The following is an 18,646-nucleotide window of genomic DNA, read 5'->3' as shown; positions in this document are numbered from 1 at the left end:
ATAATCGTCTAGAGGAGCCGCGATAGAGCAAGAAACGTATGAGATGGCGCCACTATTGCACGCCAAGATTAAAATTTGAATTGCTGCAGGTGCAAGTAGTATCTCGTTTCGAAACGAATAATTGTTTTGATATCATTTTTATATTATTATATAATTATAATTTTATTATTTATTATAATTATATAAAAAATTTTAATATATTATTATATAATATAAATATAATAATATAATATTTTATTGTATTTATATTATTATATAAACGATTGTATTTAATAAAAAAAAATGTTTTACGTAAGTTGGATTACAACGAATGATTGAACTATTATATCTTATTATATCTATATCATTATTTAATTACAATATTAATTGAGTTTCTAAATATCTATAAATCTAGGAAAAAGTAACATTTATCATCGCTGTATCCTTGATCCCGACACAATCATCATATTACATAATTATAACGTCTACACTATAATTTCTAAATCTAAAAGAAAAAATGAAGAGAAAAAGTTTCTTTAAATCTAGGAAACGATTAATTCCAATTTCTAACGCAAGAAATTATATTCATAACCTTGGATCGTCGCATTGTCAACGCAATTATAATCTATTTTAAATCCAATCTTTGATCCATTATCGTCGTTAATTATCTTATCTCTAAGTGTCTTGTTCCATTCTACTATGTGTCTGTAAAACGGATAAAAAGGGCGAAAGAGGTATTATCGCATCCCTGACTATTTTTTTATCGGAACGAAAAGAGGCGTGGGACGATCATCACGGTGAAAAGGATCGAACGATCGATCACGGGACGATTGGCAGCAGCTCTCGCGAGAGTTTTCACGATCATCTCGATAATGTTCTTCTCCTCGGTGACGTTCTCCTCCTCTTTCCACCCCGCCAACACGAGGGCAACCTCGGGGCTCTCCACGCACTCCTTATTCTCCTCATCGTAAGTGTAACCAAATTTGCAAACGCACTCGTAACCGCCAGGCATGTTCCAACACGTCTCCCCTTCATCTACGGAACAACGGTGTTCGCCGCGGACGCACTCGTTCACGTCCACGCAAAGGCCGTATCTCGCGGACCACTCGTATCCGGGCTCGCCGCATTGGCAGCTGATGTTGATCTGATTCCCAACCAAGCTCAAAAAATCTTGATTCTTCTCTCGGCTCAACTTGCACTCTCTACTCCCTGTGAAAATTGAAAATATATCATTTGAAATAATTCGACACGAAAGAAACGCGATACATATATATATATATATATATAAATCAATTATTAATGTTAACTTCTCTTACTAAATTTAATGAAACTGGTATATTTGATGAACGTATAAGCGTATATCGTATTAATGAAACTAATGAAGGTATAAAATTAATTACAGCTTTATTAATAAATGTTAATAATGTCTATTTGTTTGTCTATAAATTATATTTACCAAGAAATAATAATAATAATAATAATAATAATAATCCATGAAATAACCTTAATATTAAAAAAGTTATTATTCTTATAAATATTATTAATTCTATATGATTTTACATCATATTGAGATAAATTATTATCTTGAAATTAATCTTGAAATTAAAACACCAATATAAATATACATTAATAATAATTAAAAAAATTATTAACATATTTAAATAATATTTTATAAATTATCATTAATCATAAACAATCCATAACTACCTTTGATTTTAACATAATTGATGCCAAAATTATTGATCCATGATATGGAAGCTTCAACATGAGCTTTAAGCAATCATCTATGAAACATGTAAAGGAATTTTACTAAAAATGATACTATAAATAAATAAATAAATAAATAATATTAAATATAAATTTAAATTTATATTATCTCTATTATCTATATTACCTATATTATCTATATCTAAAATAAATATTAATTTATATTCAATTCAATAATTATATAATATAAAATATATATAACATAAAGAAAAAATTATTGTATAAAATATTAAATAAGATCACCTTAATTTAATCATTCACCTCATTTTACAATTATATAAAAAACTAATAATAATTCTAATTCATAAAATAGGAAAAGAATTTATCTTATGCATTATATATATTGAATGCTCTTTCGACTGTACATATGTGTGTGTGTACAAGCTTGTGTGATGTGATGTATTTTTCTTCACGATGAGTGGATGAGTGGACGTATTTAGTTCAAGTTTGGCACGATAATAATATCGCGGTCAATGGCTGACTCGCGACAAGAAAAATTCTCCAAATTGGAACGATGTTGATTCCATCAGCCAGGCTGAAATGTGTGAAAAATATTATTAAGTTATTAATTGATAAACTCTTCTCGAATAATCCTTTGATTAGGCTTAATAGATGTAAATCTCTATATTTGTGTGTGAATATTAAATAAATTTCTATTCTCAAAAGTTATGATATCTTTTTTCTGGTTTAATGGAATTTTATTGTGATCAAGCCATTCCATTATATCATTGTAGAATCTTTTCTACAGCAAAGGTAAAGTGTTTTATAATTACACTTTTTATTTATACAAAATATTCAACGTACAGAATGATAAAAAAAAAAGTACAAAATATACATAGAATTGCATCCAAAAAAATTGTTTGCGAACTCACTTCCCTTCCTTTGAAACGAATAAACCGTATTATAAATCTCGCGAGCATATTTGTGTGAATATTAAATAAATTTCTGTTCAAAAATTATGGCATAACATAAACTGTATTTATGACTACACTGTTTATATACTCGGGCAAAATATTCAACGTATAGAATGAACACGTAAATAACCAAAAATTCTCCTCGCTTGAGATAAATAAAAATTTAAAATTTAAAGAAACGAAAAGAACGCAAAGAAATTTATCGCAAATTTATCATCCTTTCATTTCTTCTTTTCATTTCTTTCTTCAATAAAAGAAAATACAAGATAAAAGAACTCCGTTGAAAAAAAGTTGCGAATCATTAAAGAGACAGTTGCAGAACATGTTGCGTCATTGCGGTATCTTGGAAAATTGCCAAGAAGGGGAAGGGGAAAGAGGAGGTGCGAGAGAGAAAATTAGAGGCAAGAGGAAGCAGGCAATCCTCTTACGAGATTTCTACGCACCTGGTTCGTTCCCAGCGTAACAGGGGTTGGCCTCAGACTGGTAGCAATCCGTCATATCCCCGATACGTTTCATGGGACAACAATGATCCGGGCAGAAGCTGTAAAGGGCGCAGGCATACGGTTCCGTGTCATCGGCCCTCGGATCCCCCGTTGGCCGGATCTCGCAGTTCGCGTGATTGTCGCACGGCTCCCCGAAAATGCTCAGCTCTGGAACGCCGAGCATCGTGTACCAACACATGTAATAACTCACCGTGGTGCGCCACTGAAATCGTTCTGAAGTCAGAATATTTTTTTTCTCTCTCTCTTTTTCTAATTTGTGAGCATCGATTATCGACGGTTGGTACATGATACATTACAATAATTAAAAAGTTATAATTTAATCGTTTTCGAAAAATGTGTAATAATAACTACGATTAAATGTTGTTCGAGCATTTTAATAAGTAATTGCTTCGGATAATTTTATTCGAAATTTTCGAAAGAGCTTCAATGCTCTGACGTGGAATCCTAATTAAGAATGACACCGCGTATCTGAGAATCATGTATCAAATTTTTTTTTTTTTGAGAAAATTAAAATCTTTCTCGTACACTTTGTTTAAAAGAAAGAAAGAAAGAAAAATTCATTTAAGGAAGATGAGAAAGATAGAGATAGAGCGAAAATTTTTATCGATCGATTAATCTTTCTTCCATCTTATTTTAAAACGAAAAGATCTCTACTTACCTATCGGACCTTCGAACGGCGGCATCACTTTTTTGTCACGCTCCATCGCGTTTAGACATTCCTTTTGAACGGACAGTATCTGCTGCATATTGTCGGGCAAGACCCATTTCTGTTCATTTATAGCTGTGATGGTGTCGTCCTGCCGTTTCAGCGCGGTCTGCTCAATGACGCCCTCGAGATATCTCAGACACTCGAGGAAACTCGCGTCGCAATATCTGTCACACGAAATTTCTACATTTTATTCATTTATTTTTTCCCACTCGCGGTTAATTTCGGATACATTTCGATCGATTTTTCGCGGATATTTTTTAAACCGGTTTATTCGGCGGAAATCGAAAACTGGGATCAAATCACAATTAAAATATCGGTTAACCACTGATCAATTGATTTTTTTCTTTCAAGTTGCGCATCATTTCAACGTGTATATTGATAGCGAGTCGTTGTCGAGGGTAGGAAACGTTTTTAAAAAAATAATTCACTTTGCCTCGATACGTATCAATTAACTAGATATAGAATAACATTTCGTTCCATCATATCAATTACACAGCGATGCAGAATTGGTGGATATCATTTAACGCCATTTCAAAGGATATCATTGTATAAATAATTTCGGGGAATAAACGATGTAAACAATCGACGACGAGTCGAACGAATCGAAGGAAATACGAATAAATAATCTTTTTTTTTTACTCGATTAACTTAGATAAATTTTCATTTTCAAATTTCAAAATTTCTATTTCATCGAGAAGCATTATCGAACGAATAAAAAAAAATATCGATTCCATTTAAAAACCAGTTGGATTTTCACATGGCAATTTTGGAATTTCCAAATATTCGAAATCAAATTCGATCGAAGAAAATAAATAATAATTACGATTAATTGTCCAACCTGTGCACCTCCCAATGTAGAGATCTCAGAGCCGGCTTCGGGAATTCTTCGTACGGCTTTTTCGCCGCGTCCTCGTACCTCTTGTAATAGCGACGATCGAAATCGCCAAATTTGTGGCCACGTATGTAATAGGCCACGTCTCGTATTACTTTGTTTTTGTCCCAAGTCGGGTCGAACTCCTCGGTTGTTTCTTCCACGTCGGGCACATCGGTTATCTTTATTTTCGGATCCATAACCTCTTCCGTCATCCCCACCTCCTCCATGTCCATCTCCGCCTCCTCCTCCTCCTTCTCCTCCCTCTTTTCCACTCCGGCCAACGTCGTCTCCTCCCCCTCCATCGCGTGGACAAGACGGAACAACGAGTGCAATAAAAACGCGTACAATATTATTCTCATTCTCGTTCTTTCTTTCTTCTCTCTTTCTCTCTCTCTTTCGAATCGATCTCCATATTTTCGTCGCTCGATTCTGCGTTGTTCCTTCGAGCGTGCGTTAATTCAAAGGCAAAGGTAAACGTTTACGTAGATACGTACGAAAACCATCGAATCGAATTTCTCTGGAAATCGAAAAAATGAATCTGAAAATATGGAAATGAAAGAAATGAAAGAAAAACTCGGTTGAGTAAAAGTTTCACGCTTTTCGACGATCATCTTCTCATTTTTCCACACCGTTCAATCTCCGTTTTTATAAACCTCGCGTTAATTTTTGGCGTATAAGCTTTCGTTTCGCGCGAAACGAGGGAAGAATCGAAATGTTTTTCTAGCCTTTTATTTTCGTGCTCGTCGGCGAAGAAATCCGTGGATAGAAGTCGATCTATTTCTCTATACGCAATTTTTCACGAAAAGGAGAAAAATAAACCCGTCTTTTACCTATCTTTTATTCTAATTTCGAAAACAAATTTCGTTATTATACTTTGTCATACTTTCTCGCATGAAATTGTCATTTTTTTCCTATAATCTCTATTCGATCAAAGTATAAGTTCATTGGTTGAGATATTCAATTTTTATAAAATGTTATGCGTTTCAGCGCGAAAAAATTACAACTTCTTAAATATTTTATTCTTTAAAAACAACTGTAAATGGCGAAACGAGTATGGATTAAGATTTTATACTTCGTTATTATATCAGAAGAATAGGTTCACGTCTATCAACTATGCCGATTGTTTCCTAATCGATTTCTTGGCAGTTTCGGAAAAGAATAACGAATTATTCTCTTTACGGATCACCACGCAGTCGCCTAACTGTTTTTGACCGTGACAATAATTTCGACGTTCGTTTACGATTTTCGTCGACGTCCAATCATCGTCCGGATCATCGAGCAGTATCCGTTTCTCGTCACAGGTTATTAATTCCATTCAAAAATGGACTTTTACCATTTCGAGCTTTATATAAGCACAACTTTGAAACACTTTTGCTTTCGATTTATCTTTGTTCTCAAGATTTTCCATGCCTGAATTTTTGAATAATACTTGAACCCATACAAGAATTGTTCGCTTTTCAAAAAACAGTTGAACCAATACGAGAAAGAGAAACTTGTAACAGAAAGAAGATTAAATAGAAACAATTAAAAATACAAGTCGCAGTTGATTCACCGCAATGATGCAACCTAATATTTCAATTAACAATAACTGTCTATCCCTCAATTTCTACGGAGAAAACGATCGAAAAAGAGTTGAAAAAGAAAAAGCAAGAGTCGAATCGAATCGAATTCCAGGTGAGAATTTCTAAATGGGATCAGAAGCAAGGAGAGGTTTCGAATCGAGAGACGGCCACCTGGCATCTCGTCCACCTCGTTCGACACAGCGGAAGAGGGGAGGGGGGGGGAAGGCACTCCTCTCCTCTCTTGCGGCCGTATTTCGTTCTTTTCTCAGATTGGCGAGCAAATGTTGACCCAGTTCCAGCTTTGGATCGGGCCGCTACTCGCTCTCCCGAAACTGCTGACTAGAATACGCGATGAGCGGCAAGTTAGGGTGGTTGTTACTTCCCCCGCCTCTGCCCCTCCCACGGGGCTAGCCATCGAAATTTATGCTCGAAATACAATTCTCTCCCCTATATTCCAGATCTGGAATACCTGTAAACTTCATTTTCGTTTTTAAAATTGGGGAAGGCTTCGATTCAAATTCCTTCTCGAGCAACGCGACAATTTGTGTGTATGATAAATAATCGATATTTTCTTATGCTTGAGAGGGGAATAATTCTACGCGCTGAGGGAATTAGAAATTTTCTGTATAAATTTTCTGTTTTTGAATTTTGCGCCATTTATTGCCAACGAAAAAAAAAAAGACAGCGTGATAGTTGACAGTTCAAGATTATTAAAAATGAAGTGGTACACAAAAAAACAACGCGTTTTCATCGTTGAGCAATATTTTGTAAAAAGTAACGAAGATTTTTCGAACAAAATCATCACAAAATTTACAATTTTTAATTATAAATGTGAATTTCGGAACATCCTAAAGAAAAATTCTTTATATTTAAAGTAAAGTTTTTTGAATACGATTGTAATACTTTCAAACAGGCTGTGATTATATATGACCGATTGAGAGATTAAACATTGATATTTTTTAAATATGAATTAATAAGCACGAGTTTACAGTTCAAATTCGTATATTCATATTTCTAAATTTTGGAAAATCGAGGGCGCGCAGCATAAAATAAATAAAATAAATATTCCCAATCCCAATTATTTTATTTTATTTTTTTTTCAACAAACGATTTATTCCCAATCGTAACAATACCCTATTGCAATACCCTATTGATGATCATCTTCTCTCCTCGTATGAAAAAGAGATCCCGTGATCGAAATTAAATGACTCGTAATTATCGTATAACGGGATATATTTTTGCAAATTTGACGGTATGAAAAAAAGCAAACAATCAGCCGATGAAAAACGTGCAATAAATTCGATATTTAAACACGCAATTTATAGATAAGAATTTGAAATATATTGGGTATAAATCGGGAGTAAGCTCTCGTAGCTACGCTGAAACCAATCTAATAGGATAGCGCAAAACCGCATCGGATGTCCGATATCGCCGGTTTTACCCGGTGTTACGGAATAGTAAATTAAATCGAAACAAGTGGATTACCGTGGTTATACCCGTATATATCCCCCCTCCGTGTTTCACAAAGAACCAGAGAAAGAATTTTAAGATTGTTCAACCGACGCGGGTTGATGATTAGGTGAGTTGTATTCTTTTTTTTTTTTTCCTCTTCAAACAGGACAGATTCGACACACACATCTCTCTCGTCAATTTCGTAATACAAATTGTCCAATCCGAAAAAGGATGGTGTATCTCACCTTTCGTAGTAGCAATTCAAATATAGTGAATAAAATAAAGCAACGATTATAATTGTATATTTTTAAAGTTAAAATTCATATTTTAAAAAAAATTGCAATTTTTTTTATTTTTATTTCAAGTTATATCATACGTTTCATTTTTCATATATATATCCTTGTGCAACCGAAGGATAGCTTCATACTTTTTTCGGATTCATTTTGACATATTATACGCTATAGCACACTTTTATGTTACTGTTGATGGAACGATAGCTTGACATCAACCGAATCGTAAAAATCCTCTCACTTGTATATGTAAATGTATAAAAATTGTCAACAACGTATTCGAATACTTTTGTTTAACTTATTAATAACGCGTGTTTATATAATAATATATATATATATAATAATATATATAATATATATATTATAATAAATATATTATAAGTGCTGCACAAATTGTTGAATCATTTTTAAATTTTGCTCCCACGTTGTATTAAACAAACTTTCTTTATATATTTTGTTCGTCAAAAATTGTATGCAAATTATAAGCGTTCGAATACTTTCGTTATCTATTATATATATTTGCATATTTTTTATATATCGATTAATATATTTTCTTTTTTATTCTACATTTTTAATCCTTTAACTGCGGATATTAGCACAGCCGATCGTTCTAAACGCAAAAAAAAAACGGAACAAAAATATTTTATCATAATCAAATCATAATACTCTTAGAATATGACTGTTCATCACCAGAAAATATTCAAAATATTTATTGGCTTCCGAGACAATAATTGTCATAAGTAATATTTGTATTCTTCACAATCTATGTTTACATAAAAATTAACATGTTTATTTATATATCACATCCTAAATTAAAGGGTTAACAAATTATAATGAAGAAACAATATTGTTTTCTATTCGAACCACTGTGCGACGTTGCACGGTCTTAAACAATAACCGTATATTTTTCGAAAAAGGAGAAGAGAAAAAGAGAGAAAAAAACTCACCTTCCATTGTTCGAACGTAAGTATTTTCTACCCACATTTTCTCTCCACGCTCGCTCATAAACGAGCATTTATATCGACAAATGTATTGTTGGAGAGAAGAAGAAAGGAGGGAAAAGGAGGGAAGGAAGACGCGCCCGAGAACTGAGAAACAAGTTGCGCGATCTTCGAAGTGTTGGACGCGAGAATAAAGGAAGGGAAGGCAACGACGTGTGTAAGGGAAATCCATTTGACGATTGGAAGCGTACCTTTGATCCGCTTGGCCTCTCCCCTCTCTACCGCCTCGAAACGATCAACCATAATGGAGAGCGCGCCATTTTTGTAAGCTCTCGTGTATCCGAGAGCGCCCCTCCTTCTCAAAATGTGTTTAAAACGTGTGTCCCATTCGACGAGGTATTGGTGGAAAGTGCTCCTTCCTTTCTTCCAGGATGAAATTTTGTGGGACAAGATAATAATTTTTTACGACGAATGGAAAATATCGTTTACATCTAATAGTGTATTTTCAGATCGAGTCGATCATCGTGGCGAGGTTTTTCAGATACAGATTAGTTAATTTTGCAATTCCTTTCTCCGAGTCGAAGCTCTTCCGTTCGTTAACCGATTCGACTGATCAAAATAAACAAAAAGTATCGATCGAGAAGCTTGAACAATCAACTATTGAAATAAAATATACAGTAAAGACCTCCATTATCCGAATACTTTAATATAGGGACGTATGTTATTCGTATGTTAGCCGCATGTTTCATAGCGATGTTTACATGCGACGTAGTTAGATTACAATGTAAGTACAACGTATACACGTATTCAGATGTAAATATTATACTTTTCTAATATATTTAAATTATAACGTAAATATTATGTATTCAGATGTAATAAATATTATACTTTCCTGTGTTGCGGTCAGTTAAACATAATCGCTTCGATGTGAAGCGAAGAATGATATCGAGTGAACGAAACGAGTGTAGTTTTAACTCTGCGCTCGAACGGTGCGCTCTGAGGCGCTACTCGGTCGACGCGATAACTGGAAAGGTGACTTTCAGGCATCGCTTGGATCGATGCGGCAATTCGAACGGCGACAATATTTATTTACGTTTGATTTTTTTAAAATATCGCTTCGCACGAATAGATTCATAAACTATTTACGTATAATCTTATAAAGCATGGATATACTGTCGAATGGTTAGATTTTTTTTATCTTAAATTAGACCATAATCGAGGATCGAAAACTATGTTTTCGGCGTAGATTCGACAATCGGTGGGAATAGAAATATTTTCAAAGTTTTCGAATTTTAGTAAGGGTGGAATACGGTAATGAAATTAGTTTGAGCGAGGATGAGTTTGATTTTTCGTTATTGAATAACGAAATTATTTCTATTCCTTAAGGAATTGACGGTAGAGGAAAAGAAAATAGCGACGAAAATAAAAATGTAATGTAAGAAGAATATAGAACGAATGAAAGATAAGAATAATTAGAAATTGAGGATGCATTAATTACTTTATTATTAAAATATCGCACGATATAGACTTTAATATTCGACAAATTTTCTTTCTTTACACGTAAAGTTACACAAGATATTAGAATAGAAAAAATTTTATACGTTAATTCGCGCGTGAAATCATTTTAAGTTAGCCAAGAAATTCACCGAACAGGTGCGGGAAATCGTCTCGAGTTGTTGATTCAGTGAAAAAGGCAAAAGGTTAAAAATGTTGAAAGTGTAACGAAATTAGCAAGAACACACGGTGGATGATTCGAAGCGCAACGGGGACGTAATTCTACGCAGCTGTTTACAATAAAAAATTTATACTAAAAAGATACGAATGTTGAAAGAAACACTCGATTTCGTTCATTTCCACTTGAATAAATGATTAATCTATTATCCGAAAATTCCATTATCCGACCATTTTTGTCTTCCTATTATTTCGAATACGGGAATTTTTACCGTGTATCTTTTTCGATTCTCGTGTTTCACAGCTCCTGAGCTTGGTGAGGCCAAAGTCGGTCGAACGCGTAATAAAATAAAGGAAGGGGGGGAGAGAATTCTTCCTGCGTTGAATTTCAACGAATTAATGGATCGAAAGGGAGGGGCGAAGAATGCGAAGGAGAGGAAGATCCCAGTGTCGGGGATACGATGTCGAGTGATACGTCGTCGCGACGAGAAAAGGGAAAATAAAGCGTGGCGTGCAGCTTCCGGCACAACAATGCGAAATCCATTTGGGAGATGACGCGCGAGCAGACCTGGCGGAAAAGCCGCCACCCCCCTCCCCCTCACTCCCCGGTTATTGAAACCTTTTGTACCTTTGATTGCTTTCAACTTGCTTGCGCCATGCGATAAAAACTATCCATCGTCCCTTTCTCCACGATAAATTCGTTTCGCTGGGCAAGAGTTCAGATCCTTCGTCCGAACGAATTATTGGAAATTAAAATTAACGTAATCCCGATTCCCCGATTAATTAATTAATTCGTATCTGGCAACGAGTGTCATCTCGAGTCGTCCAATCAATGTTTCGTTTACAAATAAACGTTTTTTGTAAATGTTTGCAAACGTTGCTTTTAAGTATGGAAGATATTCGTCGAAAAAGACAATTATCGAATCGAATTGAATTATCATTAAAGTGTAAAACTGAACTGATCTTGAATATTGCACAAATGTATTGCACTCATTGTCGTGGGATTGTCACAATCGTTTGTATTACGAGCTTTTCGAGCGTGCGAATGTGAATTGTATCGTTGCTGAATTCTATTCAACGGAGAGGACCAATGTGGCGGGCCAATCGTTATTTTTCCGCGGAAACGCGAGCCAAAGGGGGCGGGGAGGTCGGAGGGAGCAATAAGTCGCGTTCGAGGCGGAGTTGGGCAATCGAAACCAACCTTGAAAAAGTAAAGTAGTTAAAAATTTCGAGTAAAGTTATTTTGAGTAATCGCTTTGTTAAAATATGCTCGAACAACGTTTACATAGTTATAGGTATTACGGTCGATCCGCTTCTCGCGTAATCTCGACCCAAGTTTTCTTCCTCGCCACAATTATTTCGGATTGTTGTTACGTTTCGAGGCAACGTGTTATCGAGGCAACTCGTTCGAGTTAACTTTATTCGTAACTTCTACTATTAAATTTTGCCCGTCGCTGGTTCCGAGGAGCAGAGTTTCGAAGAGGCAATAAGAAGCCTTGCTCCGTGACGCTACGTCGCGAGGGCGACTCGCGGACCGGCCATCGCTTCCACATCTCCGTTTAAATTAGAGAATGTGGAAAACGTAACTCCTCGTAAATTGCTATCGGACTATCGGAAACACTCGAGCTGTCTTACCGCTTCGCAAGTCTTACAAGGTTCACCCTCGACATATTATATTCGTTGTAATAACGTCGATACATTGTCGATGATTTCAACTGCGAAGACTGCGTGGGCGGAATTTTCGAAAGGTGAAAAGTATCGGTCTTCGATTGCAAAAAAAAGAAAAATGGCTCCAATCAAAGACTCGGTAATGGACGTGAATCTCGAAAGAATTGTTCGAATCGATCTATCGATCCTATCCTATAAATTATCGGATAGATATGAAGCAAATATGCATCTAAATAGTGATAATTTAACGAAATAAAACGATAGAAACAATGAAGTTGAAAATTATAAAATGAAGAGAGGAAGTTGTAAGAAGATGGTTCAAAGATTGAAAGAAATAAAAAAATTGTTGACTAAAATTAAAATTATAATATAAGATAGATCAGAATTAATTCATAAATATCAGTGACTACATTACAGAATCTGTCAAGTGACGAGCGTTCGATTGTGGATATACCGTAAACAAAATTAATTTTATATTATAATTTTGCAAAGTTTTGCGAATTGAATACGGCAACAAAGTAGTAAAACAAAGTAGAAAGTTTCTACTTTTTATATATATCCAACTCTTAATCAGTGGAACATCTTGTGAATTTCTATCATAAAATAATCACTTAACTTTTTAATTTACAAAAAAATAAAAAACTTATCGAAATTATTAAACTTTTCTTAATAAATTTACGGAATGTTTCTCAACTATTCGAAATCTAACGATTTATCTCTGCCTATTTAAAATTTTAATTCATAAGAAGTTTAATACATTATGCATTACATCGAAACAATTATTTCTTAATAAATTTGAAAAATGAATTTTCTGTTATAGAATTTAAAGTTCACTGAAATTTTATGTGTAGTTTTATTATCGAATGTTGCCAGCAACATCACTATTTCATAGTTGCTACCTATTTGTTTTTCTTCGATACACATACTTCAAATGTTTTGTAAACAGATACGTATAATTAAATATATTCATTCAGCTAAACCCGTATTTTTATTTATTGTTTTCATTCACGCCCAGTCAACATTTTCTCCATTTTTTTTTTACACGTTGTTCGAATCATTTCAAAACTCTGACCCGTTTTACAAGATCTCGCGCGTTGACTTTCAAATCGTGCCATGAGAATTCCGCCAGTTTCTATGGTAAATCGCGACTTTGCTCCCGCGACGAAACTTTTCACCGTAAACGTCGTGATACGAGAGAGAGAGAGAGAGAGAGAGAGAGAGAGAGAGAATCATTCATCACCGTTCATTATATATTCCCGAACTTCGAGTTTTTAAGAATTTTTCGACAGTGAGATTTCTTTTAAATATCTATCAAAGAAAACGATCAATTGTTCTGTATACGCAAGAAATAAAAATTTACCTGATCCCTGGTTAAGAACGCGAAGTTTTAAAGAAGACGTTTTTTTACCTCGTCTCGATAGAATTAATCTAGATAAAGAGAAAGAGAAAGAGAATAAAGCGTTTCTTCGCAAAGACGCGTAAACTGAAGAGGGAAGCTTTAATTGCTTTCGAATTATCGTCGCGATAGACGTTCTTCGTTTTGAAATTCAATCGAGAGAGAGAGAGACACGTTTCTCCATATTATTAATTAATTAATTTAGGAGGGAGCAAAGATCGTAGGTTTTCCATTCTTAACTTAACTTTTCGTTGAATGTTAAAAAGTGTTTCTTTCTACGATAAATTTTGACGAATTTTTACTCGATTGAAATAAAGTAAAACACGAATTCAAATATAAGTCGCTTAAAAAATCTAAAATACAAATTATTTGTATTTACAAAATTATATTACAATATTACATAATTATATGCAAATCTCGAATGTACTATTATCTATCGATAATATTTTTCGAACCGAAGAATTTAAATAAATTGAATTTCGGATAATCGAATGAGAATCGTTTACAAAATCATTTAAATCGAGAGGTTGCAACGATTTCAAGGTAGAAATGGACGAAGGTCTAAAAAAAAAGTCGAAACAATTAATTAAATTATAATAAATTATATTATTAATATTATTATATTATTAAATTAATCGTTTATAAATCGAGCGGTTGTAACGATTTCAAGGTCGAAATGAACGAAGATAAAAAAAAAAAAGTCGAAACAATTATATTATTCATAAAAACATGAGGAGGAGGATCGAGAAGGGAGAACGATCTGATCACGATTCATTACTAAATAAATTAAACCTCGGATAATCGAATGAGAATCGTTTACAAAATCATTGAAATCGAGCGGTTGCAACGATTTCAAGGTCGAAATGAACGAAAGTAAAAAGAAAAAGGTCGAAACAATTATATTATTTATGGAAAGAAACACGAGGAGGAGGAGAGTCGAGAAGTGAGAACGATCACGATTCATTAACATTTAGGGGGTGCGGGTATCGATCGTATCGCGCCTTTAATCGTTTTTTCGACGGATGTTGTTGGCACCGATGCCCTAAGAAAAACAAGGAACGACGACGATAGACCCATTATCGGGAAAACTTACCTCTCGTCCAACCGTTTTATACCCCTGTTCGTTTCGTTTCTTTTTTCCTTTTCTTTTCTTTTCTTCGCGCCACGCGCCAACATCGATCGAAAAATTCACAGATCGATTCGAAAGTATCGTTTCATGGAAAAATATTCTGCGATTGTGTAAAATAGCATCGATGTTATTAAATTTGTAAATTGATTTGAACTAATTTTAATCCGAATTAAAAAGTTAGATATATTTTTGCGGAGTAAAAAGATCGTTTGAAAAAAAAAGAATAATCGGATTTGCGTAAAAATTTCTGTTACATACACTATGTTTCTGCCTATGCCTCGAACGCGTCGAACGCATGCGTGGTCAACAGAGTGGAAATGGAAAGTGCATTTAGAAAGTAAACGCAACGGGTTACTTATTTGGAAAGAGTTGTTAACTTTCCCGATAAATCACGATCGAGGAACTTGGTTACATTGGTTACGAACGATTAAAGTAAAAGGATTGATTCGAAATAAATCCGGCGATAGAGAAGGTTCCAAGATTCTGGACGAGATACTCTCTGGTCGAGTGAGTGACACGAGCATTCGCAAGTAAGGCAGGGAAAACGGATGCGCGGATTACGCGATCTCTTTCCAATTTTATTCGTTTCGCTTCGTCAACCTAGTTTTTCCTTGGCCAAACGATAAATTAAAAATATTCGTTTTCTTCGCTCGCATAGCGTAACAATTGTAATTGTACAAGGGAATAGAATTTCGTGATGAATCATTGAAAATATTCGTTTTCTAGTTTCTCTATGTTCGATGAATGTTGAGATCATCTTTTTCAAAAAGAAAAAAAAAAATAAGCACAAAATATTTAATTGATTAATTGTTTTGGAATTTTAGTGAAAACTGAAATATATTAGTAAATATTTGGAGGCCTAGATGAAAATGAAAAAATTGTATATAATGTGAACAAAGTAGTTGTTCTTTCCTTTGTAAATATTCTTTGACACACTTTTTGGTGAAGAGCTAACTATATTAAATTTTAAAAAAATTAAAATGGAAATTTTCTCTATTTCAAATATGTCCAGATCTTTCATCTCATAATCGACGATTACTCTGTTTCTTTTCCAAAAAAAAACTCAACACCACAAAGAAACAACTTGCTCCTAAAAGCCAAAACAATTTTAAACAGAAATAAAAAGTAAACTTGAAAAAAATATTCCAATGAAACGACATACGAAATATATATACATATACATAATACGCGGAAATTCGTATCGTTGACGAAACGAAATAAACGTTGAAAAGGAGGCGCGCGCACGACAGATCGTTCGAATTGTAGTCGCGACAGGATTGGTCGACAGATCGAGAAGTGTGCTACAATCGCTAATCGCATCACGCGGCGCACGGTTCGAGCTACCATCCGTTCGGTCATCCGTGGTATGTGTATATATATATATATATACACACGAAAAACGTGGGCTAGGTTGGCAGAAGGCTGGCAGACGTACGTACGTATACCGGAGCTCGGCTATGCTGTCTCGCTGGAGGCCAACAGCCATGACTTCTATGGGATGTCACGCGTCCCTGCTACTATTTTGTCGGATATTAATGGAAGCCCGGTTGATAAATGAGCTGGTCGTGGAAGGCACGCGAAAAGATACGGGGGAGGGGGAATCTCTCCCCCCTCCTTCTTTTTAGATTTTCCTCGTTCCGTGGCCACCGCCTCCGGGTTTTTTAAAGGGAAAAACCGGTGGTCTTTGCCTACGGTTCTGCCCGAATTGCTTTCTTTTTTTTTTTTTTTTTTTTTTTTTTTTTTTGATAAATTAAAGCTTCCTAGACTTCCTTTCCCTGTATATATGATACCGTTTTTTTCGATAAATTTTCCACTTTTTGAGAATACATTTCGAGTGAAAAGTTGTTGCAAAAGGCATCGGATGGATCGAAAATTTTTTATTTTATTTTTCTAATAAAGTTTAATTCTTTAGATTGATTCTTTTTCATTTCTATGTATGAATGAAATAGATTATCATTTCTTCAGCGGGTTGAAAAACTTCACATTGATATTTGATAAATATGAATATTTTTCTTTCACTTAATACGTTATGCTCACGAAAATCAAATTTAAAAACTATTGTTAATTCTCCCAAAAGTAAACAAACTTTCTCAACAACGATTTGTTACTTATGATAAAATTCTTATTCTTATTCTCATTCCAGAAACCAAATTAAATCGAAATCAAAATCCTTTCATTCAACAATTTTCCCATCCATTTCCATTATCATATATATTTCATTTCCCTTATTCCAAATTATTTCAAATCAATTATTTTTCCCGTAGATAGAACAAGAACAGGAACGACGAAGATTCGTGGGAACGATTTCTTTTTTTGCGGTGTAAAAGATTTACGAGTTACGTTCGGAAGGAACGCGCGAAACCCGGGATAAACTACTCCTCCTCCTCGTCGACCTCGAAAATATCCTCGAAACGTCGGAGGTGTGGGTTTTGAAAAATTTAACACAGGAGGGAATTTGGAACGACACGGATATTTTCATCCGCCTTTAACCGCTCTTTCCACGGGGGACGCGGCCAGGATTTGCTCTCGACGTGTTTATTTATAAACGGAACGCGAGTATGAATTTTATACTTGTGGGAAATATTATTATCTCCAACCCGTGCCAACCGGGTATCCTGTATACCCGCGAGTTAATATTCATTTTTATTTTGTCCGGAACAATTTTACGTTTTTTGACTCGTTGGGGGGGAGGGGGGGTTGATTAAAAAAATGTGACGCGAATTCGAGAGAGAGAGAGAGAGAGAGAGAGAGAGAGAGAGAGAGAGAGAGAGAGAGAGAGAGAGAATATATATATTCTTTTTGCGAGTTTACAAAATTAAAATTTGTTATATTTATTAATAACAATTGCACAACTATTAATCTCGTAAGAGACATATGTGTTCGTTTGATTTTTCCTTTAAAATTATTAAAAAAAAACTCGAAATTAAAAATGATAATATTTTATTTTGTTCGACAGTGATTGGTTCGAAAATATGATGAACGTTGGTTGCCTTTGATTAATCGATCAATTTGAACGTGGAGGAGTAAACTGAATAAATTTAATAAATTTATTCTTACTTTTAATATATTTCGTATTTTTCGTTCATTTTTTTTTTTTAATTTTTTTGCAAAAAATATCGCATCTCTTCGATCGGAAATACTGCTTTAAATGTTAATTTCGTGATATTTATTTTCAAAGAAGAAAAAAAAAAACATCAATATAAACAATTTTCCGATAAACATGATAAATGATAATACAACGAATGAGACATATTTACACCAGATATATTTCCCCTTTCATTATTTTTGCGGCGTACAATCATACGTCGCATTAATAAAAACGGATTCGTTATTATCCGTTAAATATTTCGCTACGATAAATACGCAATAATTCGTAATAATTTTCTGTTAAAATTTCACAATATAACGGATTCCTTTCTTCCTTCCTTCCAATCACGCAAATTCTTTTTCCTTTTCATTCTTCCGAAAGCTGGGACAAAAATTCGAGACCGGTCGACTTAACAAAACTTCAATCAATTCCACGTACTTTCACGACTCTTGTATCCCCACCACGCAATAACGTAACGTTACGTCACGCTTGCTCGAATCTTTCGTTTCGCCGGCACGCGTGTGAAAACGAAACTTGATTATTATCAATAAGCCGGGGAACAAAGTGGCGGCACGTAACGCGAGTGTAACATAAATTGACGTAAATCCGCATCGCGCGCGTAAACCGACAACCGGATTAATTACTAGTATATACACTCGTGTGTATATATACATACATACATACATTCATATATACATACATA

At 34.5% G+C, this 18,646-nt stretch overlaps 1 protein-coding gene across 1 annotated transcript; it reads right to left on the bottom strand.

Annotated features, from left to right (window-relative positions):
- Nucleotides 1–389: 389 nt before the first annotated feature.
- On the bottom strand, nt 390–5,506 carry LOC122718690 (vitamin K-dependent protein S-like). The gene is made up of 4 exons (XM_043943949.1): nt 4,711–5,506; nt 3,822–4,036; nt 3,104–3,376; nt 390–1,188 (listed from the first exon to the last, which is right to left on the bottom strand). Exons 1-4 carry the CDS (start codon nt 5,103–5,105, stop codon nt 740–742), a joined length of 1,332 nt encoding a protein of 443 aa, XP_043799884.1. The 5' UTR covers nt 5,106–5,506; the 3' UTR covers nt 390–739.
- Nucleotides 5,507–18,646: the final 13,140 nt, after the last annotated feature.

This window comes from Apis laboriosa, unplaced genomic scaffold (assembly GCF_014066325.1).
Source record: "Apis laboriosa isolate Shangri-la unplaced genomic scaffold, ASM1406632v1 scaffold68_cov148, whole genome shotgun sequence".
Taxonomy (NCBI): Eukaryota; Metazoa; Arthropoda; class Insecta; order Hymenoptera; family Apidae; genus Apis; species Apis laboriosa.
Note: the sequence above shows the minus strand (reverse complement) of the source record. Positions and strands in the feature narration are given on the sequence as shown.